Source organism: Bos grunniens, chromosome 15 (genome assembly GCF_055505025.1).
Source record: "Bos grunniens cultivar Pamir isolate PY7600 chromosome 15, Bosgru_T2T1.0, whole genome shotgun sequence".
Lineage (NCBI taxonomy): Eukaryota > Metazoa > Chordata > Mammalia > Artiodactyla > Bovidae > Bos > Bos grunniens.
This window is the reverse complement of record NC_141179.1, coordinates 66,194,944-66,220,422: the sequence shown is the minus strand read 5'-3', so window position 1 is coordinate 66,220,422 and position 25,479 is coordinate 66,194,944. Positions and strand designations below refer to the sequence as shown.

The 25,479-nt window shown below is 46.2% G+C and overlaps 1 protein-coding gene across 10 annotated transcripts in view; it reads right to left on the bottom strand.

Moving 5' to 3' along the window:
- CD44 (CD44 molecule (IN blood group)) overlaps positions 1-25,479 on the bottom strand; it is an 87,917-nt gene that overhangs the window by 46,863 nt on the left and 15,575 nt on the right. For all 10 annotated transcript variants that reach the window (XM_086338637.1, XM_086338638.1, XM_086338639.1 and 7 more), the window contains exons 2-3: positions 5,725-5,890; positions 858-991 (exon numbers count right to left, since the gene is read on the bottom strand). In XM_086338637.1, the coding sequence (XP_086194763.1) occupies positions 858-991; positions 5,725-5,890 (300 nt within the window). The remainder of the gene's footprint in view (positions 1-857; positions 992-5,724; positions 5,891-25,479) is intronic.

The window sequence follows — 25,479 nt, the reverse complement described above, 5'->3', positions numbered from 1 at the left end:
CAAGAAAATGAAACCCATCGCTTTGAACTTTACTGCTTTACTGCAGCTACTTTGGCATGCAATACCCTCCAGGACTTCTCAAACTTTTCAATGGAACTAACTTCCCCAAAGTAGAGGAAGGTTCATCAGTACTATTCACTCCCTTCTCTGAAGATGAGCCCAACCCTATGGGCAAAAAGAAAGGCAGGGAGAAAAGTCTCAGTGGTAACTGGCCTGTGCGTGCCTGCTAAGTCGCTTTAGTCGTGTCCGACTCTTTGTGACCCTATATACTGCAGACCCTATAGTCTTGCAGACCAGGCTCCTCTGTCCATGGAATTCTCCAGACAAGAACACTGGAGTGGGTTGCCGTGCCCTCCTCCAGGGGATCTTCCCCACCCAGGGATTGAACCTGCATCTCTTATGTCTCCTTGCCACTGTCAGCACATGCCCTGATGCTCCCACGAACCCGGCTGTGCACTGCTGTCCACCACACCGTGGCTTCCTTCCCTCGCTCCCATCAGGGCTCTCCCACACCCACCTCCTCATGGGCTCTCTCTCTGATGACCTTCTCAGAAAAAAAAGCGCCCCTAGCACTCTGTAGTCCCTTGCTCTGCTTTCTTTTTTACAACACTTGTCACTGTCTGACTTCATTAAAGTGGTTTCATATGTATTTGCTTACTGTTGGCCTCTCCAACATAGCAGGTAAGCACCCTGGAGACAGGACTCTTTTTTACTACTGATGAAATATGCAGCAAGCATCTGTTATGTGAATGGAGGCTGCATGAATCCCCACTGAAGCTGAGACTGTCAGCCATGCTGCCGAAGGCTGGCCTGCCAAAAGCCACCCAGGACTTAAAGCTGACCCACTTGAGACCAACCTGAGGCATTGAAGCAGTACGTGTCATACTGGGAGGTGTTGGATGTGAGGATGTACACCCCCGTGTTGTTCGCAGCACAGATGGAATTGGGGTGGATCCGGGGAATCACCACATGCCCTTCTATGAACCCGTACCTGCAAAAGAAAACCAGAGGTCACCCACCTGCAACAGTGTAATTAGGGACTTCATAAAATCCCATCCAAGGACGTTTCTGCAGTACAAAACTTCTTTCCTGGGCATGTCAGTTTTCAACAACTGAGTTATACAAAAGCCAAAAACAGCAGCAGAGGGACAGTGAAGGGGCCAACAAGGCTGATGGAGACAAAGTGATTTTCTTGGCGCTCTATAAAATCTTTTTTAAAAAATCGATCCATTGCCAATGAAATCTGTGACCAACAATCAGTTTGAATGAGCAGAGGGAAGCCAAAGTCATAGATAAAATGACCCCGTATTTACCATGTGAGATCCACTCTGGCCCACCATTACGTTCCTATTTGCCAGAAAATACGGAAAACTACTGGCTCCCCTCAGATGGGAACTAGGTGGCTTTTCATCTCAGTTCATAAATCGCAAACCCATATCCTTCCCATATCTATCCTCCTCTTCTTTCCTGGTCTCACCTTTTTCTGAGATTCCCTCATTTCCGACTTCATTGCTCTAAACATGTAAAAGTCACTCAGTTGTGTCTGATTCTCTGAGACCCCGTGGACTGTAACCCACCAGGCTCCTCTGTCCATGGAATTCTCCAAGCAAAAATACTGGAGTGGGTTGCCATTTCCTTCTCCAGGGGATTTTCCCAACCCAGGAATTGAACCTGGGTCTGCTGCATTGCAGGCAGATTCTTCACCAACTGGGCTACCTTATTAATATATGCCAGATACAATGCCTCTTGTCCCATGAACATCTCAGGCATGATTCCACTGCCAGTGGAAGTAAATTGATAGTCATTAAAATGTGAGTACTAATGATTAATGGGCTTCCCTCATAGCTCAGTTGGTAAAGAATCCACCTGCAATGCAGGAGACCCTAGTTCAATTCCTGAGTTAGGAAGATCTGTTGGAGAAGGGATAGGCTACCCACTCCAGTATTCTTGGGCTTCCCTGGTGGCTCAGCTGGTAAAGAATTTGCTTGCAATGTGGGAGACCTGGGTTCGATCCCTGGGTTGGGAAGCTCCCCTGGAGAAGGGAAAGGCTACCCACTCCAATATTCTGGCCTGGAGAATTCCATGGACTGTATAGTCCATGGGGTTGCAAAGAGTCAGACATGACTGAGCAACTTTTACCACTAATTATTACGTAGATAGCAAAGCCTCATTAGCTCAGGAATTTTCCAGAAGCAACAGTCAGAGAAGTGCTTAAACTCCTCCATCCCATCATGGCGTTTCTGGGAGCATGCTGGAGAAACACGTGTCTCCTTTTCAGATACAACATACAGTACCCAGCCTCTGACTAGCATCCTGGTGGTTGAATACTTACCACACGATTTCTCTCAAATCTAAAATGCTTCAAAAAATGAGGTGTGGGCTGAGAAAATACCATTTGCAAGGGAAAAGGAGAGCACTAAATCCAGCAGGTTTTTGAAAATGCAATGCCCAAATCCCTTCAATCTTTCCTGCCAGAGGCGACAGTATGTACTGCGTTGCCCTGCAAGACCCACAGAAATGGCTGTGAGTCTGAAATTTCTAAGCACCTTGAACTCATCATGTTTAAATTGCAAAAGCTGACATGACTAATTCCTCATCTGCATGGCCGGACTGGTTTCTCCAAAGACTTCTGAGCTTGGTGGGGGGAGGGGCACAATTAAATATTAATGCGTTTCCATGTATCTGAGGATCCCAACTCATCAGGGTGGGGCAGACTGAAGAGAGTAGCTGCTAAGGTTTTCCCATCACCTGTGAGACTCTCCCACCTGTCCTAAGGCAGGTATCTGATTCATAGCTACCTGAGTGAAATTATGGAAATACATTTTGCAACACTTAGAACCAGCTATGGGTGGAACGGTAGATTTCTTTGGCACAGTTTTTCTTTGCCTTTTTTAAATAGTAAAACTCCTGGCGAGCCCACTCCCCATTTTACTCCCATCACATTCTGCTAGTCCGTATACACCGACATTCTAGAAGTTACAATCCCCTCTGTAAACTGTTGCTAAGTTTTTACCACATTGTGTTCACTGTAGGTTTTACCTGTCACCCTGTCCATCAGTTAGGGATATTAAAATTCTTACATGTGTATACTACATGAGTCGACTTAGCAGACACGCACACGTACTACATGAGTAGGTTGCTGTTCCCAGGAAGAAAAGAAATACTCAGCAAATCCATCCATGCAGCAGACTTTCATCTCCCTTTTGCTCTCAGTTCTTCAGGAGGGCTGGGTCATTAAATCTTGCCCTGGGCTCAGAAGCTGGCCTGGAGTCTAGACTCCTCCCCATGCAAGTGATGTGGCCCAGATAGGCTGCAGAACTAAGCCTCAGTTGCTTACTTTGCAAAGTGGAGTCATACAACCAACTCCTGGTGCAGTCTGAGGATTAAGAGAGGGATACACATGGATGAGCCGGGGTCTGTGCTGTGCTCAGTCAATAAGTCGTGTTCAATTCTTTGCAATCCATGGACTATAGCCTGCAGGCTCCTCTGTCCATTCTTGTCCAGGCAAGAATACTGGAGTGGGTTGCCATTTCTTCCTCTAGGGGATCTTCCCAATCCAGGGATCAAACTCATGTTTCCTGCATTGGCAGGCACAGTCTCTACCACTGAATCACCTGAGAAGCCCTTTGTCCAGCGTCTAAGGGCTGGACAATTGGCCACTGGGCACAGTAAGAACTTCCCTTGTTCTCAGCATATAAGAACATTTCCGTATTTCATAAGTTTGCCTTGCCTGCATTTCACAATCAAAATTCAGCTTATGAAATCCACTTTCTTAGGCCACTGGCCTAGTCAGGGCCATATTTAAATAATTAGCCTTAGGAATAGAATAAATGGACCTGCTAATTAACTTTCCTGCACTGCAGCCTATACCTCAAGTTCAGAAGCTACCTGAGCTATCTGCTCCTTTTATATTCTCCCAGACCCTGCTGCGGAGAAGGCAATGGCACCCCACTCCAGTAATCTTGCCTGGAAAATCCCATGGATGGAGAAGCCTGGTAGGCTGCAGTCCAGGGGGTCTGAGGGTCGGACATGACTGAGGGACTTCACTTTCACTTTTCACTTTCATGCATTGGAGAAGGAAATGGCAACCCACTCCAGAGTTCTTGCCTGGAGAATCCCAGGGACAGGGGAGCCTTGGTGGGCTGCCATCTATGGGGTTGTACAGAGTCGGACACAACTGAAGTGACTTAGCAGCAGACCCTGCTGGAACACATGCAGATATCTGCACACATCTGCTCTTCGCTTCAGAGCAAAGGTGCTCAACAGAACTTTCTGTGAAATAGAAACATTCTATAATCTCAGTTGTCTGATAAAGTAGCTGCCAGGCATTTGTGGCTAATTAGGCACTTGAAACATAGTGCCACCAAGGGCCAAAGTTTTGATTTTATTTAATTTTAATTAGATGTCACTAGCCAAGTGTGGCTAGGGGTCACCATATTAGAAAAACTGAAAAGATGCTTCATTTTCCACGTCAGCCTGAGTCTCAGTTCCCACCCAGACTACAGGTGCCTTACCAAGGACAGGGGATAGATGCACTTAACTTACATTGAATGGTTTCCAAAAAGAGTTCTGCAGCTTGACTTTTTAAAAAGCAGCCTGTGTTTGTATGTGAGCGTGTTAATGAGAAAAGAACCATGTCACCTAACGTCACGTTGCAGAAGTGCAGAGGGGCGGCTGCAGGATAGGGCGGAAACCTCGGACGGCAGTTGTCCAGATTTCCTAGGGTTCTTCACATGAAGACAAACCAAACCCAAACACCTCACCACAGCGGTCACCACTGCTCACTCTTAATGCGCATCACTTACCACAGGGCCATTAAAAAAATTCAGAAAATAAGGGCCATGCCTGCTGTGAGGGCTGCCCAAGTGGCTCAGTGGTGAAGAGTCCACCTGCCAACGCAGGAGATGCAAGAGATGCAGGTACAATCCCTGTCTGAGAAAATCCCCTGGGGTAGGAAATGGCTACCCACTCCAGTACTCTTGCCTGGAAAATTCCATGAACAGAGCAGCCTGGCAGCCTACAGTCCATGGGGTCACAAAGAGTCAGACACGACTAAGCAGCTGAGTGTGCACACACAGGCGAGCCTGCTGTGAACATCCTGGAGCAGAAGGACCTGAGGACTGCTCCCTGAGCACTGCGAGGTCCAGGAGGAGGAGCTCAGGAGGCCTCCCTTAACCCCTCTCACTGCTTTGCAATCACTTGTAATAATATACATCTTAATAATTTTCATGCCCTTTTCTCTCAAATCAGAGCAACACAGAAGAGAAACAAAATCAAAAGAGAGAAAAATAGTTTGAAAAACCTGCTTCAGCCGAGTCTACAGGGTCAAGGCTCCACCAGGCACGTACTTATCTTAAACACTGTTATTTGGTTTTTCAATTTCTTGTGGTTCTGACAATGATATTGCCGGCTTCTTCAAAGCCCAGAGAACGCGCTGTTGACGGGAGCTTCAAGCAAGCGGATTCCAACCTACGACCTTTAAAGCCTCCCCTGGGAAACCCCGCTGTGACTCACAAAGGTGTCTTTAGCTGGCCTTAAATTTTAGTAATCATACTGGTTCCAGATTGACTTGCCGAAATTCATGGGTGGGGCCGACTCTTCAGGCAACCAGCCATTCAGCTGTCAGAGAGGACGCTTCCGGGTCTAAGCCCCGCCCCCTGGACCCAGGCAGCTTGCCTTCCGCAGTGGGCTTAGTTGGGGCCTAGGCGGGTGCTGGTCCCTTACCTGCAGGTCTCAAACCCTATGTTCCGGGCCGCCTCCATCTGGGCCATGGTGGGCAGCGTGCTATTAAAGGCCTTGCAGAGGTCGGCAGCCTCAGTCTTAGAGATGCTATAGCGACCATTCTTCTCCACGTGGAATACACCTGCATATCGGCAGGTTATATTCAGATCTGTGGGATGAAAAGTAACAGTTAGATTGTTCTGCATCCATAATTTGGAAAGGGTAAGAACTTTGTTTTAGAGCAGCCTCATTGCAAAGCCAGATAATCTTCCCTACTGGCCAGAGCCTTCCACCTTCGCTGCAGCATGTCAATGCATCGCTGCCTCATGCTTAAATCTGAGATAAGATGCAGGAAAGTACCATCACTTGTACATTCTGTCCAGGTGGTGCTAGTGATAAAGAACCCACCTGCCAACGCAGGAGACAAGAGACCTGAGTTCGATCGTTAGGTTGGGAAGATCTCCTGGAGGAGGAAACGCTAACCCACTCCAGTATTCTTGCCTGGGGAATACCATGGACAGAGGAGCCTGGCTGGCTACAGTCCATGGGACCACAGAGAGACACGACTGAGCGACTGAACACATCATTGAGAAAACTGAGGCTCGGAAAAGTGAGCTGCCCAAGGAAGTGAGGATTGCTTTCCAGAGCCTGTAGCTGCCTTCCTGAATCCCAGCTGTTCTGTTTCAGCAATATGTTTCCGAGCTGATAGCCAGGGTGGGGATGCCTGTGATTGCAGTGTCCCTGGGTACCCAGTTTCTTTGGGGTTCTGTGTGGCATCATCTTTCAAGAACCCTGAGAGGTGACTTATAGGTAAGTTATATACATATTATTCATAGGTGAAGAAACTGGAGCTGAGAAAAATGAAATGACTTCCCAGAGTCACCCAGCAATTAAGTGGCAGAGCTGGAATTCCATCTCAGGTCTGTTTAACACCAAAACCCACACTCTGATCCACTTACTCCTGTGTGCTCAGGAATCCTTTCATATCATTAGAGCAAGTCTTCACTCTGGAGGGATACGCCTAAAAACTGTGACCTAATGACAAAGAGGATCAGTGTTAATGGAACTGTAAGGACAACAACTGCTCTCTCCTTTCTGAGCAGGAAGTAGCTTCCAACCACGAGAAAACAGTGTCTGACAAAGAGCAAACCGAGATGATAAGAGAACTGTGAAACCTCTCCACAATCTTTCTCGATTCTGAACATAGTAAAAGAAGAAATGGAGCTTTGAAAAGACATAAGGCAGTATCAAGTGGTTTTCTTTTGTTTCATCAGCATGTAGGTGCTTTTAAAAAAGTGTCAGAACTAGGTGAGATGGAGCAAACGTGTTTGGGGGATTTCCTTTCTGGTCTAATGGTGTCCTTCGGAAGCCACTCACACAACGCTTGGCTGATGAGGCTAGAGGAGCACAGAGGAGGGAAACCGACAAGGCGCTTTTGAAATCCTGTTTGTTTTTACTGACATTTTCAGCTTTGGCTTCGGTTGGCCAATCTTTGCCAAGAGAAACTGTTGCGCTGAGTGACTGTCCTTCCGGAGGCTCTCTGTGTGTAGCTTATAAAAGAGAAACAAAGCCTCCCAATCAGCTTCTTGGAGGTGAGACTGTTAGGAGAGATCTCAGCAGATGCCAGGAGAGGCAGGGCGTGGCCGTCTGCACTCGGCCGGGTGGCTGCCGTCACTCCCAGGTTAAATATAAAGTCTGAGGCATGGACAGTGGCTCGGAGCTAAATGGCAGTTTCTGTGTTATTAACATGAATTTGAGTTTGCCACCTGGCATGTAGAATATGCAAATGAGAAAGGAACCATTCAGACTGATACTTGTGAATTAAATCTCTCGAGTTCCAGGAGGAGCAAACAATATCCCTTGATAGACAACACACACATGTAAGTGTGAGGGTGTCTCCACGTGTGCGTGAGAATAGTGTGTGTCGTGTGTGCTTATGGTCAGCCGAGACAGGAAAGCATGGATAAAATCTAGCTTCAGCCTTCCTAGAAACGCGAAGATTAAACAGGGCGTGCAGTAGATCTCAGAAAAGAGGCTGCTGGATGAATGAAGAAATTCTATGCAATGTAAGGATTCCACAGCTTATATTCATCTTAGTCTCACACATAAAAAAGGTCCCATCCTAGCCCTGATGGCATTCAGCCATCTGGGAATTCCAAAGACGGTTCCAAAACCTTCATTTCAGGTCAAGAGTATTCACATTTCCTCCCCTCTGGGTCCCTTGTGCCTTAAAAAGGACCAAGCCTTTCAGGGTTGTGTATCTGTTAAGTCTTCAAAAAGTATGAAGACTTTCCAACACTTCCTTAACACTTACACAAGCAGAAATTACTACCCCCAAAGGGTATCAGTAATACTAACAGCAATAATAGCTGTTAACACATGTTGTGCACTTACGATGTATAGGCTAGACACTCTTCTACACATTTGACAAGTATTAACTCGTTTTATCCGTAAAACCCCACTATATGGTAGGTAATATTATTGTCCCCACTTTCCAGATACAGAAACTGAGGCATAGAGAAGGGAAGAAACATGACCAGGTTCACAGAACTCATAACGATGGAGCCAGGATTCAAACCCAGCCAGTCTGGGCACCAAGAGACCACAGGCCTAACCACAGGCCACTACTTCTAAACCCAATTTACAAAACATTTTATGCATTCTCAACCTCCCCCATGTAGAGCCAGAAATATCCCCAAGGTTTAAGTTAGAGCAAGGCTGAGGCATGAGTAGCCATGGACCACAAATCACAGGACAGCCACCCGTGTCCATGGCAATGGCCACACTGCCAACACCTGTAGAGAGGCAGAACTCCCCAAATATCTGGGCATCGCTCTGGATAAACAGAGATCTCTGTGATCGAGGAGCTGCCGTAACTCAAGGGCCTAACGGTAAATGGCCAAATGCATCTCTCCAATAAGCCTGTCCAACTGGACATGAATCAAGAATGCTTTCCGCTGGGCCCTCTGGTCTCCAATAAATCATGAAATAAAGGAATGATCCCATGTTCCTCCCTCTGAGAGATCTGATGGGTAACACTAATGGTTGGAGGCCACTTTCAGATTCAGGGTGGCGTCTGAAGGAGGAAGAGTGTTTGTTATGATGCGGTTGCCAGGAGGACAGAGGAGCCATGGGCCTGGCACGCAGGGATCTCACCGCCCATGTGAGAAGAACTCTATCAGTGGCCTGTTGGGAAGACCACAAAAAACGTGCTCACCAAGAGACCTGTGTAATCCACTCTCTGGCACCAACTCACATTGAAGCCTTGTAGTTCAACTTAGAGGAGATATACCCAAGATATACCCTGGCTTCAAGTCCTGACATTGCTACTAGCTCTGGGTTACACAGATAGATAGTTTCTTAACCTCTCTGACACTCAGCCTTTTCCTTGATGGGATGACAGTGCAATCGGGGTTTGTGGGACTGTGAAATGAGACAAAGCATGTCAAACACTCTGTATGATGTCTGGCACTTAATTAGAGCCAATGGGTGTTTTATACTCATTAGGTGGGTGATCTACTTCAGCTAAATTAATTCTCACAAAAGTGCTATGGAATAGGCACTACTGCCAAGCCCATTTTAGAGAGAAAGAAACTGAGGCACAAACAAATTAAATAATGTGTCCAAAGTCACCCAAGTGGGGGAGTCAGGGTTCCAACTCCTGTGCTATGCCACCAATTCCGCGGGGTTCTAGGTAAATTTGTTTTTGGATAAACCAAAGCTGACCCATACCACCATTAATCTTGCCTATATTTTTCACTAAGACTCACATCAAGAAAAATAGATCTTTCTGGTAAAATCACCCCAGCAACATTTCAAAATCTTGCCTAAGGCCTGAGATGAGTAGCTTCTTGGTTTGCTCCAGTCACTTCACAAGTAGAAGAAAATCGCACCCTCTTCTGAGAGTACCACACTGTGTAACCTTTACCCAACTCGCCGTTGTCTGAGGATCTCCAGACTTTCCTAGGAGGTGAGTAGCGTGGGGGAGGGGATGTCTCACAGATGACCAGTAGGGCTGAGGGACAAGAAGTTTTCACGAGCGGGTTTTCAGGGGTCTATAAACCTGTGAAATTACTTATATGCAAGATTCTGTGTGTATGTACGTATCTATGTTGCAAGCGTGTACACGTGTATAGGTGTTTCGCTGGGTTTCCATTAGCTTCTCAAAGATGTCTATGACAGAAACAGGTAAAGAATTGTAAGAAATTATTATCTTTCAAGTGAAAGTGTTAGTCACTCAGTTGTGACTTTACGACTCCATGGACTATAGCCCACCAAGCTTCTCTTTCCATGGGATTCTCCAGGCAAGAATACTGGAGTGGGTTGCCATGCCCTCTTCCAGGGGATCTCCCTTTAAGGTTTCTTCATTAATTAGAAATTCCAGGATTCTAAAATTCTGGAATTTCCTTGTGGGCTTCCTGAGAGCAGTGACTGCATCTCTCCCCGGGGTCTCTCCCCAGGACCCTGTGCAGGACCACAGAGGTAGGCACACGTGGAACAAGTGAAGGAGGGAAGGAAATGCTCCCCACTCCCCCCAGGACAAACAGACTGTGTGAGGTACAAACAAAACACGTCTCAGGTCTGCTCCCCGCATCGTGTCCAAGAGAATCAGCAGCTGGCCCTGCTTGAGAATTCCCCAGGAGGTATTTCAAATGTCTTGAAGCATTTGCTTCTGAGAACTTATGCTGTTTTCCCCGAAAGCAAACGTTGCAGAGACCAACTTTCAGCTCTGTAACCAGTGTTGTCTGTCTGGACTTCACAGTCATCCTCTCCAAGATGAGCAAGGCCTTTCTGCATCCTGTCATAGGGCCCCTTCTGAGGCCAGATCTTCTGAGACCTCTCGAGCACACACACGGAGCACCCCACGTGCAGACCCCGGGAGACCATCTGCAGTCATGCTGTGCCCAGAGACTCAGTTCTCCGAGCCAGACTTCTCCAGATGGCCCCAAACGAATTAGTGTGTTTTCCAACAGGCGCCACCTAGATGGGCCTGGCCCCTTCCGTCATCTCCTCATTAAGGGTGAGGCAGCATTAAGGCAGAATGAGATTTTTTTTCCTGATTTGGTCCCACCAGAGTAGGCTGTGAGCCTGGGGAAGCTGGTCTTCTTGAAGACTGGGAGAAGGCCAGGTCATGCGACTGAGTGACTCGTGCACTTTCCAGGGCCATGATAATAACTGCAAACATTCATCCAGCACCTAATTGGACCCATATGAGGTTTTTAATATTTTACACCTAAAAATTCATTTAATTCTCACAGCAGGGTGGTATATGGCAGGCACTTTTATTATCCCCATTTGACACAGAAGGTAACTGATTCTTTGAGAAGACAGGAATGACCTGAGCCAGGAGCCAGCAGAATAGGTTTCCGATTGGGCAGTCTGGCTGATCACACTGCAGTGTTAAGTGGCACCTCATGCATGATGCTAAGACAGATGCTAAGCTACAGGAAATCTACTTCTTCTTCACGTGGTTTTTAAGGTGCAGAGAGGTGAGAATTAAAAGAGGGCTCTGCAGAGAGGAATCTGAGCTAGTAAGCTCAAGTATTATTTTAAGATCACAGGTCTCCTGATTCTGGACCAAAAGCTTAAAAGGGTAGGGCCCTTGTCCTAAGAGCTTGGGAAGATGTCAGTGGGAAAACCTGCACTAATGGAACTTACACCCTCTCCCCGAGGCAAAGATGCCAAGGAGGTCCCTGTGTTTGCTGACTTTCCCCAACAGAAGGCTGGCTTCCTCTTCTCACCCTACTTGGCCTCTTCCCGTCATCCCCTTGAAGATCAAAGACTCCAACCCCAGCTGCAGCCTCAGGCCTCTTCTGCCCTTTACAGTCTGAGGACTCTGGCGCAGGTCAGGCAGGGCAGAATGAAGACAGGTTGGCCGAGGACTGGGATGCCAGACCACAGGCTGTCCCTGTGACATTTTGAGATATCTGATGACCAGCCTACAAATTTCAACAGACCAGGCCATTCCAGCTGGGGCATGACACTCCATTCACTCCATCAAACTCCTGGAGTCAATCACATGCAAGTCAAAAGCATCTGTGGGTTCTCCACATTTTCACCTTTATACTATTTATCATGAGTTAGCCAGGATCCTCTTTCTATCTTCTGATTTGCTGAGCTCACGTCTGGAAAAGGTTATGCAACTCACAAATCTAGTCGAACTGATTCTGATCAGAACTAGGAAGAGAAAAGGTCAATTTAAAAAAAAAAAAAAGCTTTATTGCTAATTGGATCACCTGTGTTTAAAGCCAGGCGGGATAATAGGGAGCAGCTAACCACATTCTCATGAGACACAAGAGGAAACAAAAATCCACAATGACTGAGCATGGTCCCCCTAGCCAGTTGTGTGAGAAGCAGGCCCTCCGGGGTCCATAATTGCTAGATTCTGGATCCCCTGTCCAGTGCTCTGACTACTGAACTTGCTTTTATAAGAGGCCTGAGCAAGCCGTTCCAATAAAGGCCACAGTCCACAGTGTCAATGGGACACGAAGAAACCATTCTGTTCTTCACTGTGATTGTTTAATGTCTTCAAAGCCCAGAAGTTTCCATCTAGGAGTCTTCCTGGCAATTACAGCCCCTGCTGCCACCCAGGTCTGCCAGTCCAGAAGGCTGGCAGCATTCCTGCTGCCCCACATCTCTTGCCCCCATCCCCTGATGCCCATGTGATGGGCGCCTGATGAAAGGGTCTATTGTTCAGCATCCCCTTCTGAACCAGGCCAAAATCACGCTCAGTGGCCGAATCGCCTTTGGCTGCCCCGGGCAGACCATGAGTCTTGAGTGACTCAGTCTCTCCCGGAATTGCCCTGGAGGTGGGTGAGGATTTAATGAGCAGAGAAAATACTCATACACCATCATCCCCAGAGAATTTCCTCCAGAATGTGTCCTGGGTGGCTTTCAACTGAGCTATTCATCTCTTGGCTCTCAGAAGGGAAATGCACCCCAATTTCTTGGCACCTGACTCTATCCCCTGGCCTCTCAGCCTCTTGTCCAATGAGCCTGTCATGGCAGCCAACACTGAACCAACAAGGACCTATCACATCCGCTCTGTCAGAGGAGAGTCCAAGGGCTCTCAGCCACTACCCTGACCCTTCAGTCCAGGCCTCCAAAGGACCAACCCCATGAAGCTCTTAGCTTGTTTGTACAGAGTCTAAAGAAAGAGCCCCCACCCCTGCCTCCTGGTGGAAGGATGGGAACTGGGGGAGAGGAGAGGGTGGGAAGGTCTGCTTAGGCCCCCACTCCTGATCCTGGATCCAACAGTCTTTCTGGCCAAGGAGAGTGTGTCCCAGAACTGTCACCTTGGTACCCAGTTCTGTGAGGCTCAGTGGTTTTGATGAACGAGTCTCCGGGAAGACAGCTGAGGGAGAGAAACCACAGCGTGTACCCCTACCTGTTGCCATGGCGACCAGAAATGCTCGGCTCTGGACCTAAGACCTTTATTTTCTTCTGTTTTCTTCTTTTTTGGATCATATCTGTTTAACAGGCTGACTAACACAAACCCAGGATGTGGTTAAAAACAAATGAGAAAGTATCTCGGGAGCCCACATGGGGTTTTTCCTGTTGCAAGTAGAAAAAAAAAAAAAAGAGGTTCTACTTGGTTTCATGCCTATATATACTTTGGTGGCGTGGGGAGCTAGTTAAGGTTATATCACCTATCTAGGTGGTAGGATAAAGCAGGGAGGAGCCAGATGCACACCTGGGATGATATGAACATCTCAACACTTTTCAAAAATTGAATATTGATTAAGATGCATATAGGCTCCAACCCCAGCAGAACAGGTGGATCAAAGCACAAGCAGGTGTCAGTAATATCACTATGGCGGGGTCTTTCCAGCTCCAATTACAAAGCATTTCTACATCCAAAAGCAGCCCTGTGAGGCCTATCAGGTAGGTACTATGGCCCCATTTTACAGATGAAGAAACTAAGGAGCAAGAGATTCAGAGACTCCTAAGTCTTACAGAATCCAAATAAAATCCAGACCTCAACTGATTTTCAAGATATTCTGATTTTCCCGATTATCCGTGGTTCTGCCCTTTCCATCTTGGGTGTCAGCCAGCAAAGGGGGAAGGTGGCAGCATTCAGACAGAAGGATGGTGGTTTTCATACTTTACCTTCCCTTCTCCTCCCAATGATGTCTTAGGTAGAACCACAATATTTAAGAATGGAGGAAAGCAGAGCTGCTTCCGTGGGAGCTGGAGTGAGGATGAAGGGGCAGACCCAAGACCCTGGATCCAACAGCGGCTCATTCTTGCCCAGCCCCCACCCCACACCACCAAGGTCCTGATACCCTCCACAATGCTTTAAGAAGCTGCATGGAACACTCAGGAAACCACTGCAGTAGGGGCCCATAATAGCAATGATAACCACTGCTTGGCAAGGTGTGCTATGTGCCGGGGGCTCCAAAGCATACTAAGACGGATAGTCACCCCCCTATGACAGCTGTGAAAGCAGAGGGTCAGAGTGCTGAGTCATTAGTACAAGGCTCTGAAGCTTGAAGGCTGCAGCCCAAATGAAATGCATTGTATAAAATGCTTTACAAGTGATCCAAGCTTAGTAATTAAAAAAAAAAAAAATGCTCTCATCAGTCTCAAGAATAAAAATGCCTTGCAATGTAAAGTTCTCCTTAAAGGTTGGCCCTGGTTCACCCTGTGGAGAGAAGATAGCTAAGTCTGCCTTTCCAAACTTAATCTACAGTGATGGGAGCTGATCAGCAAAGGACTCGAGAGGATTGCCAGATCCAGAAACTGAGGTGAAGCTGCTGCCCTCCAAGGTAGAGCCATCCAGGCTGAGGGGAACAGAAGGCCAGCACCAATTCCCACAGAGCCCAGCAGGACTGCCCAGTCTGGGGTATCTCCAACTTGGATTGGAATTCCTTGACGCTATCTCTTCCAGCATCCTTTCAAGGGATGAAGAGAAGATTCTGGAATCCATGGAGCTGCTTTTCAGTGTCAGACATTAATCTAGGTGTGGTAACAATGTCCTACCATGGGATCCTCAGAGCAGCTTTGAGAGGTCAAATCATCAACTCCGTTTTTGCAGATGAAACAAGTGAGGTTCAGAGCACAACTGACTCAACATTCGACTGTGAAAGTGGCATGGTCACAAGTCAAAGGCTGGAATTATCCCTGGTCTCTGACATGAGTTAGTTCAGATGTTCACCAAAGCCACACGCCTCTGCTTGGGGCACAAAGACTCTCACACTGGGGGCTGGAAATGCAAGGACCCTGTTGGGTGTGGTTGGGACAGGTCCTACTGCTGGACCTCTGGCTGGGCTTCTCTGCCATATTACCAAGAATGGAGCACCTACTGTGTGCTAAGTGCTTCACACTGATTGTCTCATTTAATTCCCACAACAAATGTATGATATAAGAACTATTATTGATCAGACCTTATTACAGATACGAAAACTACAGTTTAGAGAGGTTAAGAAACTTGTTCTTTTCCTATTCATTTATTTGTATAATTAAATGTAAGTTGCCTCTATAAGTTAATTATGTCAAATTAAACATTTAATTAATTGGCACTTTAATATTTAATTGTTGACATTTTACCTGTTTTTCTTATTTTTGAATTTTGGTACTTGGAATACAGACTCTTATGATATCCAAAAAGAAGAAAATAATTTGTCCAAGTTTGCACTGTTAAGGGGTCAGGCAGCCTGGCACCTTTACATGGATTGAGATAGAACAAGAACCAGGCCTTTAGGTCGCCCCTTTTCTCTTCAAAACAACAGTAGTGAACTGATGCAGCAACAAAAGCATGTATTTATAACAACAAGTATCAAAGTGACCAAGGAGAATTCTAGATTTCCACCGATTTTGAATTAGGAGGGCTTGGAAATCATCAGGTCGTGTTTTTGTGACTCAGTCATTCTCTCTTCTCATAGATTATGTTTCTCTCTCTCTCTCCTTCTATCAGATGCTAAAGTGAAGAGCGGTGTGTACACACCCATGTGAATCACAGTCTCCTTTGCAGTTCAAGAACCTGACCATTATTCATTCTCCAGATGCTTTTGGAATATTACTCAGCCATAAAAAGGAACAAAATTGAGTCCTTTGTAGAGATGTGGATGGACCTGGAATCTGTCATATAGAGTGAAGTAAGTCAGAAAGATAAAAACAAATATCATATATTAATACATGTATGTGGAATCTAGAAAGAAATGGTACCAATGAACCTATTTGCAAGGCAGGAATAGAGACGCAGACATACAGGACGGATATATGGACACAGAGAAGGGAAGAGAAGGATGAACTGAGAGATTAGAATCGACACATATACACGGCTGCTGCTGCTGCTGAGTCGCTTCAGTCGTGTCTGACTCTGTGTGACCCCAGAGATAGCAGCCCACCAGGCTCCTCCATCCATGGGATTTTCCAGGCAAGAGTACTGGAGTGGGCTGCCATTGCCTTCTCCGCATATATACACTACCATGTGTAAAATAGATAGCTGTTGGGAAGCTTCTGTGTAACACAAGGAGCTCAGCTCTGTGCTCTGTGATGACCTAGATGGTTGGGATTGGCAGGGGGAGGGCAGAGGGAAGTCCAAGAGGGAGGGAATATATGTATACATGTAACTAATTCACTTAGTTGTACAACAGAAACTAACACAACATTGTAAAGAAATTACACTCCAATCAAAAAAAAGTTCGGGAAAAAGAATTTACAAAAAAAAAAAAGATTAATACAAATGTTTCAAACCCTACAAAGGGAGACGCTGGATCATGGGGATATTTTTAAAAATCTGGGCCAGGAGGTTTCTAGGATCAGTACAGTTCCAATTGCCCTGTGAGCTAAGAGCTTGTAATTCACACCTCTTCCTGAGCTTTCAATCTCTGAAATCTCATCTGTAACCACAGATGCCAGATTGCAAATGCCAGGCTCCAGAGAACTCATTCCTGACAAGCTTTTAAATCCGACTCAAGCCACAGAGTTTGGACCAAAATCTTTACCATTTCATGCGTCGCCGGAGTGGGCCAAACATAACTTCCTGCTCTTAAGGAACATGGCCACACAAAAAAGCCAGGAGGCTTGGAAATAGAGAAGGTTACAAATGACCCTTCTGCCAAGCTGTCAAAGAAAATGAGATCTGGATTTTCCTTCAAATAAATGGTCACTGGACACGGAAAGAGACCACACCTGGGTGAAGGCCTAAACTCTTTTCACCATGGACATCTGAGGGGCATCCTAGAAGCTCTAGGATGAGGATGACAAGAACTCTTCCTATGAAATCTGTGCCTCTCAGCTCACTATTGGTCTCCCTAGGGCATGGTGCAAGGCATACATTCAAAGCCCCTTCTAGAAGATACGACCCTGGCAGCTGAGGACAGACAAGGTCCCTACCCTAAAAGAGCTTACGCACTAGTGTGGGGAAACAAGACAGTCATACAGGGAAATGCTGAGAATATAAATAAGGCAGTGTGGGGTGGTGATAGTACTACACAAAAATAAAAGATAAACAGGCTGCCTCTTCTGGCAGTCTGTGTGGTCTGAGGCCCACTCTTTTACGAAGCTGTTGGGTATATTTTCCTTATTTATTATGGGGCTCTTGGTGAGATCAGATACCTGACAAAAGAAAATACCTACACACAAACAGAGAGATTAAATCATATTTGGAATTCATCTTTGCTTCCAGGGTCCATGACGAGATGTCCCTAGAATGCGGGCTTAGGATAAACATGGGAGACTTGGAAGGCAAAGGCCATGGCAACTGAATGAGCTCGCTTCGGTGTCCACTTCAGCCATAAGCTGGGTACAGAGTTGATGGAAGTGGGCTGCAGACACCCATTCTGGGTCTTTGCCTGAAACTGAAGGAGGCAAATCAGCATGACAGAGCAGCCCATCAGACTGCAACTGTGCTAAGTCCACGCACCAGCCCTGAAGGCTTTCAAGAATCTCCCAGCATCTTCAGCCTCTCGGAGTTTACAGTTACTAAGGTGATGGAGCAATCACCCCCATGGTGTTTGTAAGATGGTACAGCAGCCAAGCTCATAGTCTTTCACATTAGAGAGACTTGAGTCAAAAGCCCAGCTTGGGGTCCTGTGGAATGTTGGGCACACCGTGTTTTCTTAACCTCTCAGCCTCATTTCTTCCTTAGTAACGTGTTTTCTTAACCTCTCAGCCTCATTTCTTCCTTAGTAAAGAAAAGGCAGTAACTCTCTCATGGGTGCTTTTAAGTGTAAACGAAGATGTGCGCTCGAAACAGGTGGCAAAGTACCTGATGCTTAGTAAGGTGGCTGGGATTTGATTAATATTAGACAGTCATCTCAAGGATTAAAGCGTATTTAAGGCTAAGAGCCTCATGCTCTGACAATTCTTGATAAACTGGCCAGCCATTCACTGTATCATCGGTAACAGCCACTCAAAACTCCCAGTTAGGAGTCAGGAGCTTAATTACTCAGATACACAAGCCCCCACTCTATACAGAATGTGCAACTGACAGATAGGAAGGAAAGGAAGAAGGAAGAGGGAAAAACAGAAAGGAAGGAAGAAATCGTCAGATAGATGAATGGATAGATGGATAGACAGACGCTATTTATAAAACACTATTCTTGGAAGAAGTCTGCCTCAAGTGATACTAACCCATAGAATCAAAATGGGTTCCATTAGGACCATTCCTTGTTCATCTTTGTATCTGCGATGTCTGATTCATAGTATGGTGGCCCAATAGATGTTTCTTTAGTTTTGTGGGAAATACATTAGAGTCCAGTGACCTGGGATCTGGAGTGTGACTTCTTACTAATAAGCCATCAGTACTCATCAGTAAGGCTTCAGTTTCTTTATCAGCCCCAGGAAGAAGTTGGTTTTGGTAGTCTCTAGGTCCTTTGGCCAACCTAATGCTCTGCCTGTAGAAGGACAAGTCTATGTTTCTTTTAAACTTGTTCTCCAAACCCGAGTGGCTCCCTCTTGCCTGCAGGGTTGTGGTATTTCCCTCTGGAATCAAGGCGGCCGTGGTGTGATGGCTGCGTCAAGCAGGCTGGAGCGGCCAACAAAAAGAAATAATAGACAAAACAAGAGTGTTACCAGCATCCTGCTCTCCGATTACACCAACTAAATGCCTTCCGGCCCACAGAGACTAGAACCTGCCCCATTGAAGTCAGAGGGAGAGAATGGTTTCAATTAAGAGAAGCACAGCAGGATTGCGGATTCCCTTAGAGAGACTGCTCCTAAATTATTACAAACAGCCCCAGTGCTCCCTGTAGCAAATTTCAGCACTGCGGGCCAACTCAGACCATTCTTCAGTTGTGAGACAATCCTCCAGTGAGATGCTTTTGAACAGATCCCACCTGCACCCCTGGAAGTCGAGACGCCCACTCTTGATTGACTCCCTGATCTCTGGTGGTCTCGCAGGTCCCGCTGCCAGTGCAGAGAGCGAAGAGGGAGGTTCGCTCCACCTGTTTTCTCAAAGATGACTCTCAGTAGTACTAAATTGTTTCAAGACCATTCATTTTCAAGGAGCCAGAAAAACCCAGATTCTCAGGAAAAGGAGACGCCTTGAAGCTTTAAGGCCTCCGGTTCTGGAGATGGGGAGGATAGGATGGGCCCCATAAGACTGAGTGGGAACGTTGGTGTGGTATTAGAAGGAGAAGATGGAATTCCAGCCCCACCACATGAGAGCAGAGACTTCTTGGGCAAGTTACTTCATCTTTATGAGTCTCAGTTTCTCAGCCTATAAAATGGCTCTGAGGAAATGCAGTCATTCATTTTACTGAATGGATATTTGCTGCAAACCTCAAAGAGAGGTTTATGGGACTTAGATAATAAACTCACGGGAAAGCATCAGCGTTGAGTTAGGTTCATAAAAAGTATTCAGTAAATGTCAATCTTTTTCCTTCTCCCACAGGAAGATTAAAAAAAAAAACATCTTGCATGACCAGCCCCAGCTCTCCCAGATGTCAAGGGGACCCCTGGGTTCTGATTTATAACGTATTAACACTACGAACAACTGTTTGTGTTTTGATAGTCTTGTTTCAGCCCAAACAGCAGTCTGCAACCACACTCTTAAGAAACTAAAAGCAAAATGAGAACGTGACACAAAGCCGTACACTCCTATTAAAAGAGGCAAAGTTTTAGTCACTTCTGAGGCGCGGCTGGGAGGGGCCGGATCTTCCTTTCTTTAGAGGCGAACAGAACTAAGCAGTTAAAGGTAATTAAAGTATTTGGGGGAGATAAGAGGATTGAACATCCCAATATGATTGAGGGGTGGGCACTTCATGTATTCAAAAGCTGGTCAGCCAGCCCCAGCCCCTCCACAACCAGGAAATTCCAAGCCTGGGCTTCTGGGGGAAGAAGTGGACCCTGAGGAACTTCAAAATTTCCAGAATGAGAAGGAGGCTACTGCATTAAATTGCCCCTAAGGGTCTTTCTACACTCTGAGACCAGGAAATAGCACTGTAAAGGAGCGCTTCTCCCCAAGAGGGAGGGAAATACCATCTCCTCCTCCAGTCTCATGCCAACTGTCAGCACTGAAGGCAGGAAGAGGCAGATCCTGCTGAGACAAGCAGCCCTGGAGACTGCCTGTCATCAAGCAAGTAAAGACAGGCCTGGAGCGCGTCGGTCGACTCGCTTTCACCAGCTTCTGCAATAGCCAAGCTTCCCGGAACATCCCCGGCTGCCGTGTCTGCCTGGCAACAGTTGTTCTAGTAAGCACGTGGGTGTCAGCACTTTGGTGTCCCCTCCCCACCAAATTAAATGAGATCTTATTGACTAATATTTGCCCAGAAATGGAATGAACATCTTCCAAAGGCAGCTGGAAGCATTTCTCAAGTGCAGCAGGAACAAATTTGGGCTGAATGAGGAAGGGAGAGGTTCCGGGTCTAATACTACGCTGATGACACTGAGGATGCTTGCTCCCTGTCAGTTTTTCCACACACCATCTGGTAGTCCTTACACAATCCTGCACCTAGGTATTATTACTCTGCCTTAAAGATAAGAAAACTGAGCTTCAGAGTGTTGTCAATTGCCACATAATTGATGAGGGGCAGGACTCGAACCCAGGCTTCCGGGTGGCTCAGGGGTCAAGATTCTGCCTGCTATGCAGGAGCCACAGGAGATGCAGGTTTGATCCTGGGTTGGGAAGATCCCCTGGAAGAGGGCACGGCAACCCACTCCAGTATTCTCGCCTGGAGAACCCCTTGGACAGAGGAGCCTAGTGGGCTACAGTCCATAGGATTGCAAAGAGTTGGACACTAACGCGACTCGGCATGCATGCAGGACTCAAACCCAGATTGAACTCCAGGACCCACAGTGCTTTCTGAGAGTGGGATACCAGACTCAGATCCCACTCATGAATCCCTGACCTCGGTGCTTAGCCCAGAGGCTGAGCTGACAGTCAGTCCTACTAACTACAAGGATGATGAGTAAACATTCTCTAATGTAGCCTTTAGAAGAAGACAGAGAACCTGACTTTGAGAGACTATTTTCTGATGGCCTATTTGAAGAGATGCCTGTTTCTAAATGTCTTTGATAGAATCTAGGAAGCTCATCTGGAGAAGAAACCGGATGAGTTTTCCAAAGGTTTTAACAATGCACACAATGCAGAATACAGAAGTAGATGTTGACTTTAGCTTTCCGGGCAATACAAATAACAGGAAGCTCAAACAGATAATAGGATACCTTTCCTCTACCCTGAGAAACAGTCTTTAAGGAAGGCTGGAGATTATCTGATGATGCTTTTATGTAAGGAAACAGAGCTGCCCCCCAAACAAGTTTCAAAAGAGAGCCATGGGGAGCCCCACCCTCTGTCCCCAGTAAGAAGAATCTAGAATAGCCAAGGCTTGCCTCCCCTAACCTTCCTCCATCTCTTCTCTCCCTCAGCAGAACATGTTTCCTCCTCGTCTTTCACAGCCATCCCGAACATTGCACATATTCAGCCTCTGTTTGGTGCCTTTGCAGAAAACCATGCAAGAGACTATATCTAGGTGATGACAGCCAAGAGGAATGGCAGTTGGGGTGATGCACAGTCACAGAGAGGGGGGAGAAAAGATGTGGTCTGTTTGCTGACCCTCATTTGCTTTCTAAGCAAGTTTGTCTCTTACTCCAATAAATAGATAGATGATACACACATGGATAGATAGGTACATACACCAACAGATAGATACAGATGATAGACATATATGATAGATACATGGATGGATGAACGGACAGATACATAATAGATACATGGATACATACATATGTAAAGTTTTTTTTTTTAACTGAATTTGGACATCACAGACTGAATCTACCAGGGTAAGCCACAATCACACAAATCCAACCAAACAATAAAGTGGATATAGGCCTTCAGAAAAGAGAAGACCAATTCCAAGTCTATTCATTCAACAAGGTTTTATCCAGTGCCCCCATGGGCACTGTGCCAGGCACTGAGAGACCAGGGCATTGAAAAAGGTCAGCAAGGCCATTGCCCCGACATAGACTATAGTCCAGGGAAGAAGACAAACACTCAACAAAGCAACAACACAGCACAATAAATGTTGTAATAGAAGTGCAGGGTGCTGAACGCTTGCCCTTTAAAGGGAAGCCTTTCCTCCCAAGGCCTCTGCTGTCCCCAAGAGATGCCTTCCTGAGGCACTGTCATTTCAGCTGAGAACTGAAGGACAGACAGGGAACTAGCGGGCCAGGGTCAGCAGGCCTCGAAGTCAGGAAATTCACCTCATAATAAAGCGTAAATCATTTCAGTTTGATAGAATCCATTTCCTCTCGCTCTTTCATCATTAGATTTTGAGAAGCAAGGCCCCCTTCCTGTGTCAGAAACCATCACATTCTTGAGGTCCACGTTAAACATCCCCTGGGTTTCTCTTCCCTGGATTCAGTCCTTATAAATCCTTTAATGATACTTAAGTGATAAAAAGGAATGGAAAAAAAATTTTTTAATTCTGAGTTTCCCTCCATGCTGTTAGATTCATGAGCACACTGCATGAAGGCAGGACACTGGCCCAGAAAACCCACCTGTCCATCTTTGGACTAATCAAAATGTTAAGATGTTGGGCCCTTGAGCTTTGGACTCAGAGAAACTATTAATATTTGGAAAGAGTTTTTCTGCTTATGAAAGAGCAATTATTCATACAAAATTCAATAGTTAATTTAGTTTCCCTGAAGCAAGTCTGATCCATGGGGAGTCAACACGGCGTGGTTGCAGGAACATCAACTCTGAGAGTGGAGAAGTTAGGCTGCAAATCCTGAATCTGCATTAATTCTGTGATCCTGGGAAAGTCATTAAATGCCTCTCCTCTACAGGAGTGTAATGATGCTAACCGGGAAGTTGATGTGAGTGCTGGATTAGATAATGGAGCTGAACACGCGTCACACACATTAAAACACTCCAGGAGTGTAGTTTTTGAAAAGGGAAGCCGGCCTTCTCCCTTGGGGGTCATCATCTCATAATTTACAGGAAGAGATGCTCTTCCAAGGTCGCAGTAATTCTTTTTAAATGGATCACTACAGACCCATGGTCCTCAGCAAAGTGCAGCTCCAGCAGCGCTGAGATGAGCTGCAATGATGAGTTTCTAATAGTAAAGTGCTCAAGTGTGCAAAAGATGGACTATTTCTTGCAAATTAAAACAGATTTAAGGTTATTCCCTGATATGCTTTTATTGGAGAGAGAAAAAGATAAAGTTATAGCTATCATGATTGAGTATACACCCAGACCATCCAAGCCTCCAACTGCAGTGTGTCCCCCATGTGAACTCTTGTCAGTGAGGTGTGTCTTCCCGGGAGAAGCATGAGGGTGTGACTTAGAAAACACAAGAACTTGCCTTTTTTCTTTTGCCTACATAGAATTGCAAATCAAACTCTACCAGCTGTGTCGACTCCCTTAGAGCCTTATTGATTATAAGAGACATTGTTACCATGCAATAAAATTCTTCTAATTGAAGACGAGGCCACCAACTCCTAACTCATTTGGGTGGATCATGACTGGTCTAAGTCGAGCACTGTGGTCAGAGTTCTCCTTTCCAGTGATCAGGTTAGTGTGGATCTCCCGGGGAATGGCACCCCATTCTTCCAGTGAGAAGTAAAGTGAAGTCGCTCAGTCATGTCCGACTCCTTGAGACTCCATGCACTGTAGCCCACCAGGCTCCTCCATCCATGGGATTTTCCAGGCAAGAGTAATGGAGTGGGTTGCCATTTCCTTCTCCAAGGGAAGTCAATTAAGGACTTCTGGAAAAGCCATCCTTCCTTTTTTTTTTTTAGAAGAGATATTTATGAATAAGTATTCCTTCTTCTGGTGGTAGACACTGCTTTTTGTTTTGTTTTTCCATAGGATGCCTGGAACTGTGAGAGTCAACTTGGGACCATGAAGGAGGCTAAACTATAAGAAGACACTCTGAGGGGCAGACTGGAAAGCTGGAAGAAAACTGATCTTTGATAACATCATTGAGCTTCTGGAATCATCCTGTTTCCATACTTCTTGCTGTGCTAGATAACAATTTATGAGGGTTGATCATTCTGTTACTTACAGTGATACCAGCTGACATGCACTGACGTGGGTATACCAAGAAACATGTGACAGATAGCAATTACATGGGACTGACACATCATGGTTTGATCCATAGATGGGCTGTGGCTTTTGTTCAATCATGATAGCTATAACTCCATCCTTATCTCTCCAACCCAAGAAAGCACATCTGAACAAAAGGAAAAGGATGCCATCACCATCACTGGGAGGGGGAATAACCTGAATGTGCTCTTGTTTAGAAGACACGGCTGTTTATAACTGACCATCTGGATGGCTGGTGCCTATACTCTGCTAATTGATAAATACTATTAGCACTGTGCATGTGTGTGTGCACACATCCGACTCTTTGCAGCCCCATGGACTGTAGCCCTCCAGACTCCGCTGTCCATGGAATTTTCCAGGCAAGCATACTGGAATGGGTTGCAATTTCCTACTCCAGGGTATCTTCCTGACCTACGGATTGAACCTGCATCTCCTGCATTGTCAAGCGGATTCTTTATCACTGTGCCACCTGGGCTTTTACCTGAAAGCATCCTCAGTGATGCTTTGTGGGGGGTTTTTTGTTTTTGTTTTTTCCTTACCACATCTATCTCACCCTCCTCCTTACCACATCTATCTCACCCTCCTGATAGAGTCCACCAAATACTTGGTCATCTCCAAGTATTTACCACCAACAAAGAGATAAAAAAAAAGTGAGGCCTTTGTAGTCAAATAGTTGGACATCTGAATCCTAGGGCTCTTGCCTGCTCCTCCTGCCTGGACCCAGTCAATGCACCTGTATGGCTGCTGGAAGTCATCCTACAAACCACCCCCTAGGGACACATCAATCAGACCCTGGCCTCAAACTCTTGCCACCAAAGTGTTCAAAACAAGACCAAGAAACTTCCAATAAAATGGACCAAATTTGACCCTAAACCAAAGCTTAATGTTCAAGATACCTATGTAAATTATGAATTTTTCTTCCATGGAAAAATGATACTTTCTGCCTCCCAGGGTTTGGGTTCCTTCATTGCCCCAACATGTGCTTCTAAAAGTTTGAGTCAACTTGGAGGTTCTCATGGTTGTCTTCCCACCACTGCCTATTGCAGGGCAGGGAGGACAAACCTATTGCTTTCAGAATTTTGAGGAATAAAACCTTGAGGTTTTGGCCCTCTTATTCATTGGACCCTATGTGAGGCAGCCAGAACAGGAGCCACTGTGGCTAGAGTTGTGATGAGGAGCTCTGACCTCACCTACCAAAATGTCCCCTGGACTTGAGAGCTGGTGGGACTGAGGAGTCCAACACGTGGCCCCACCCCCACGCCCCC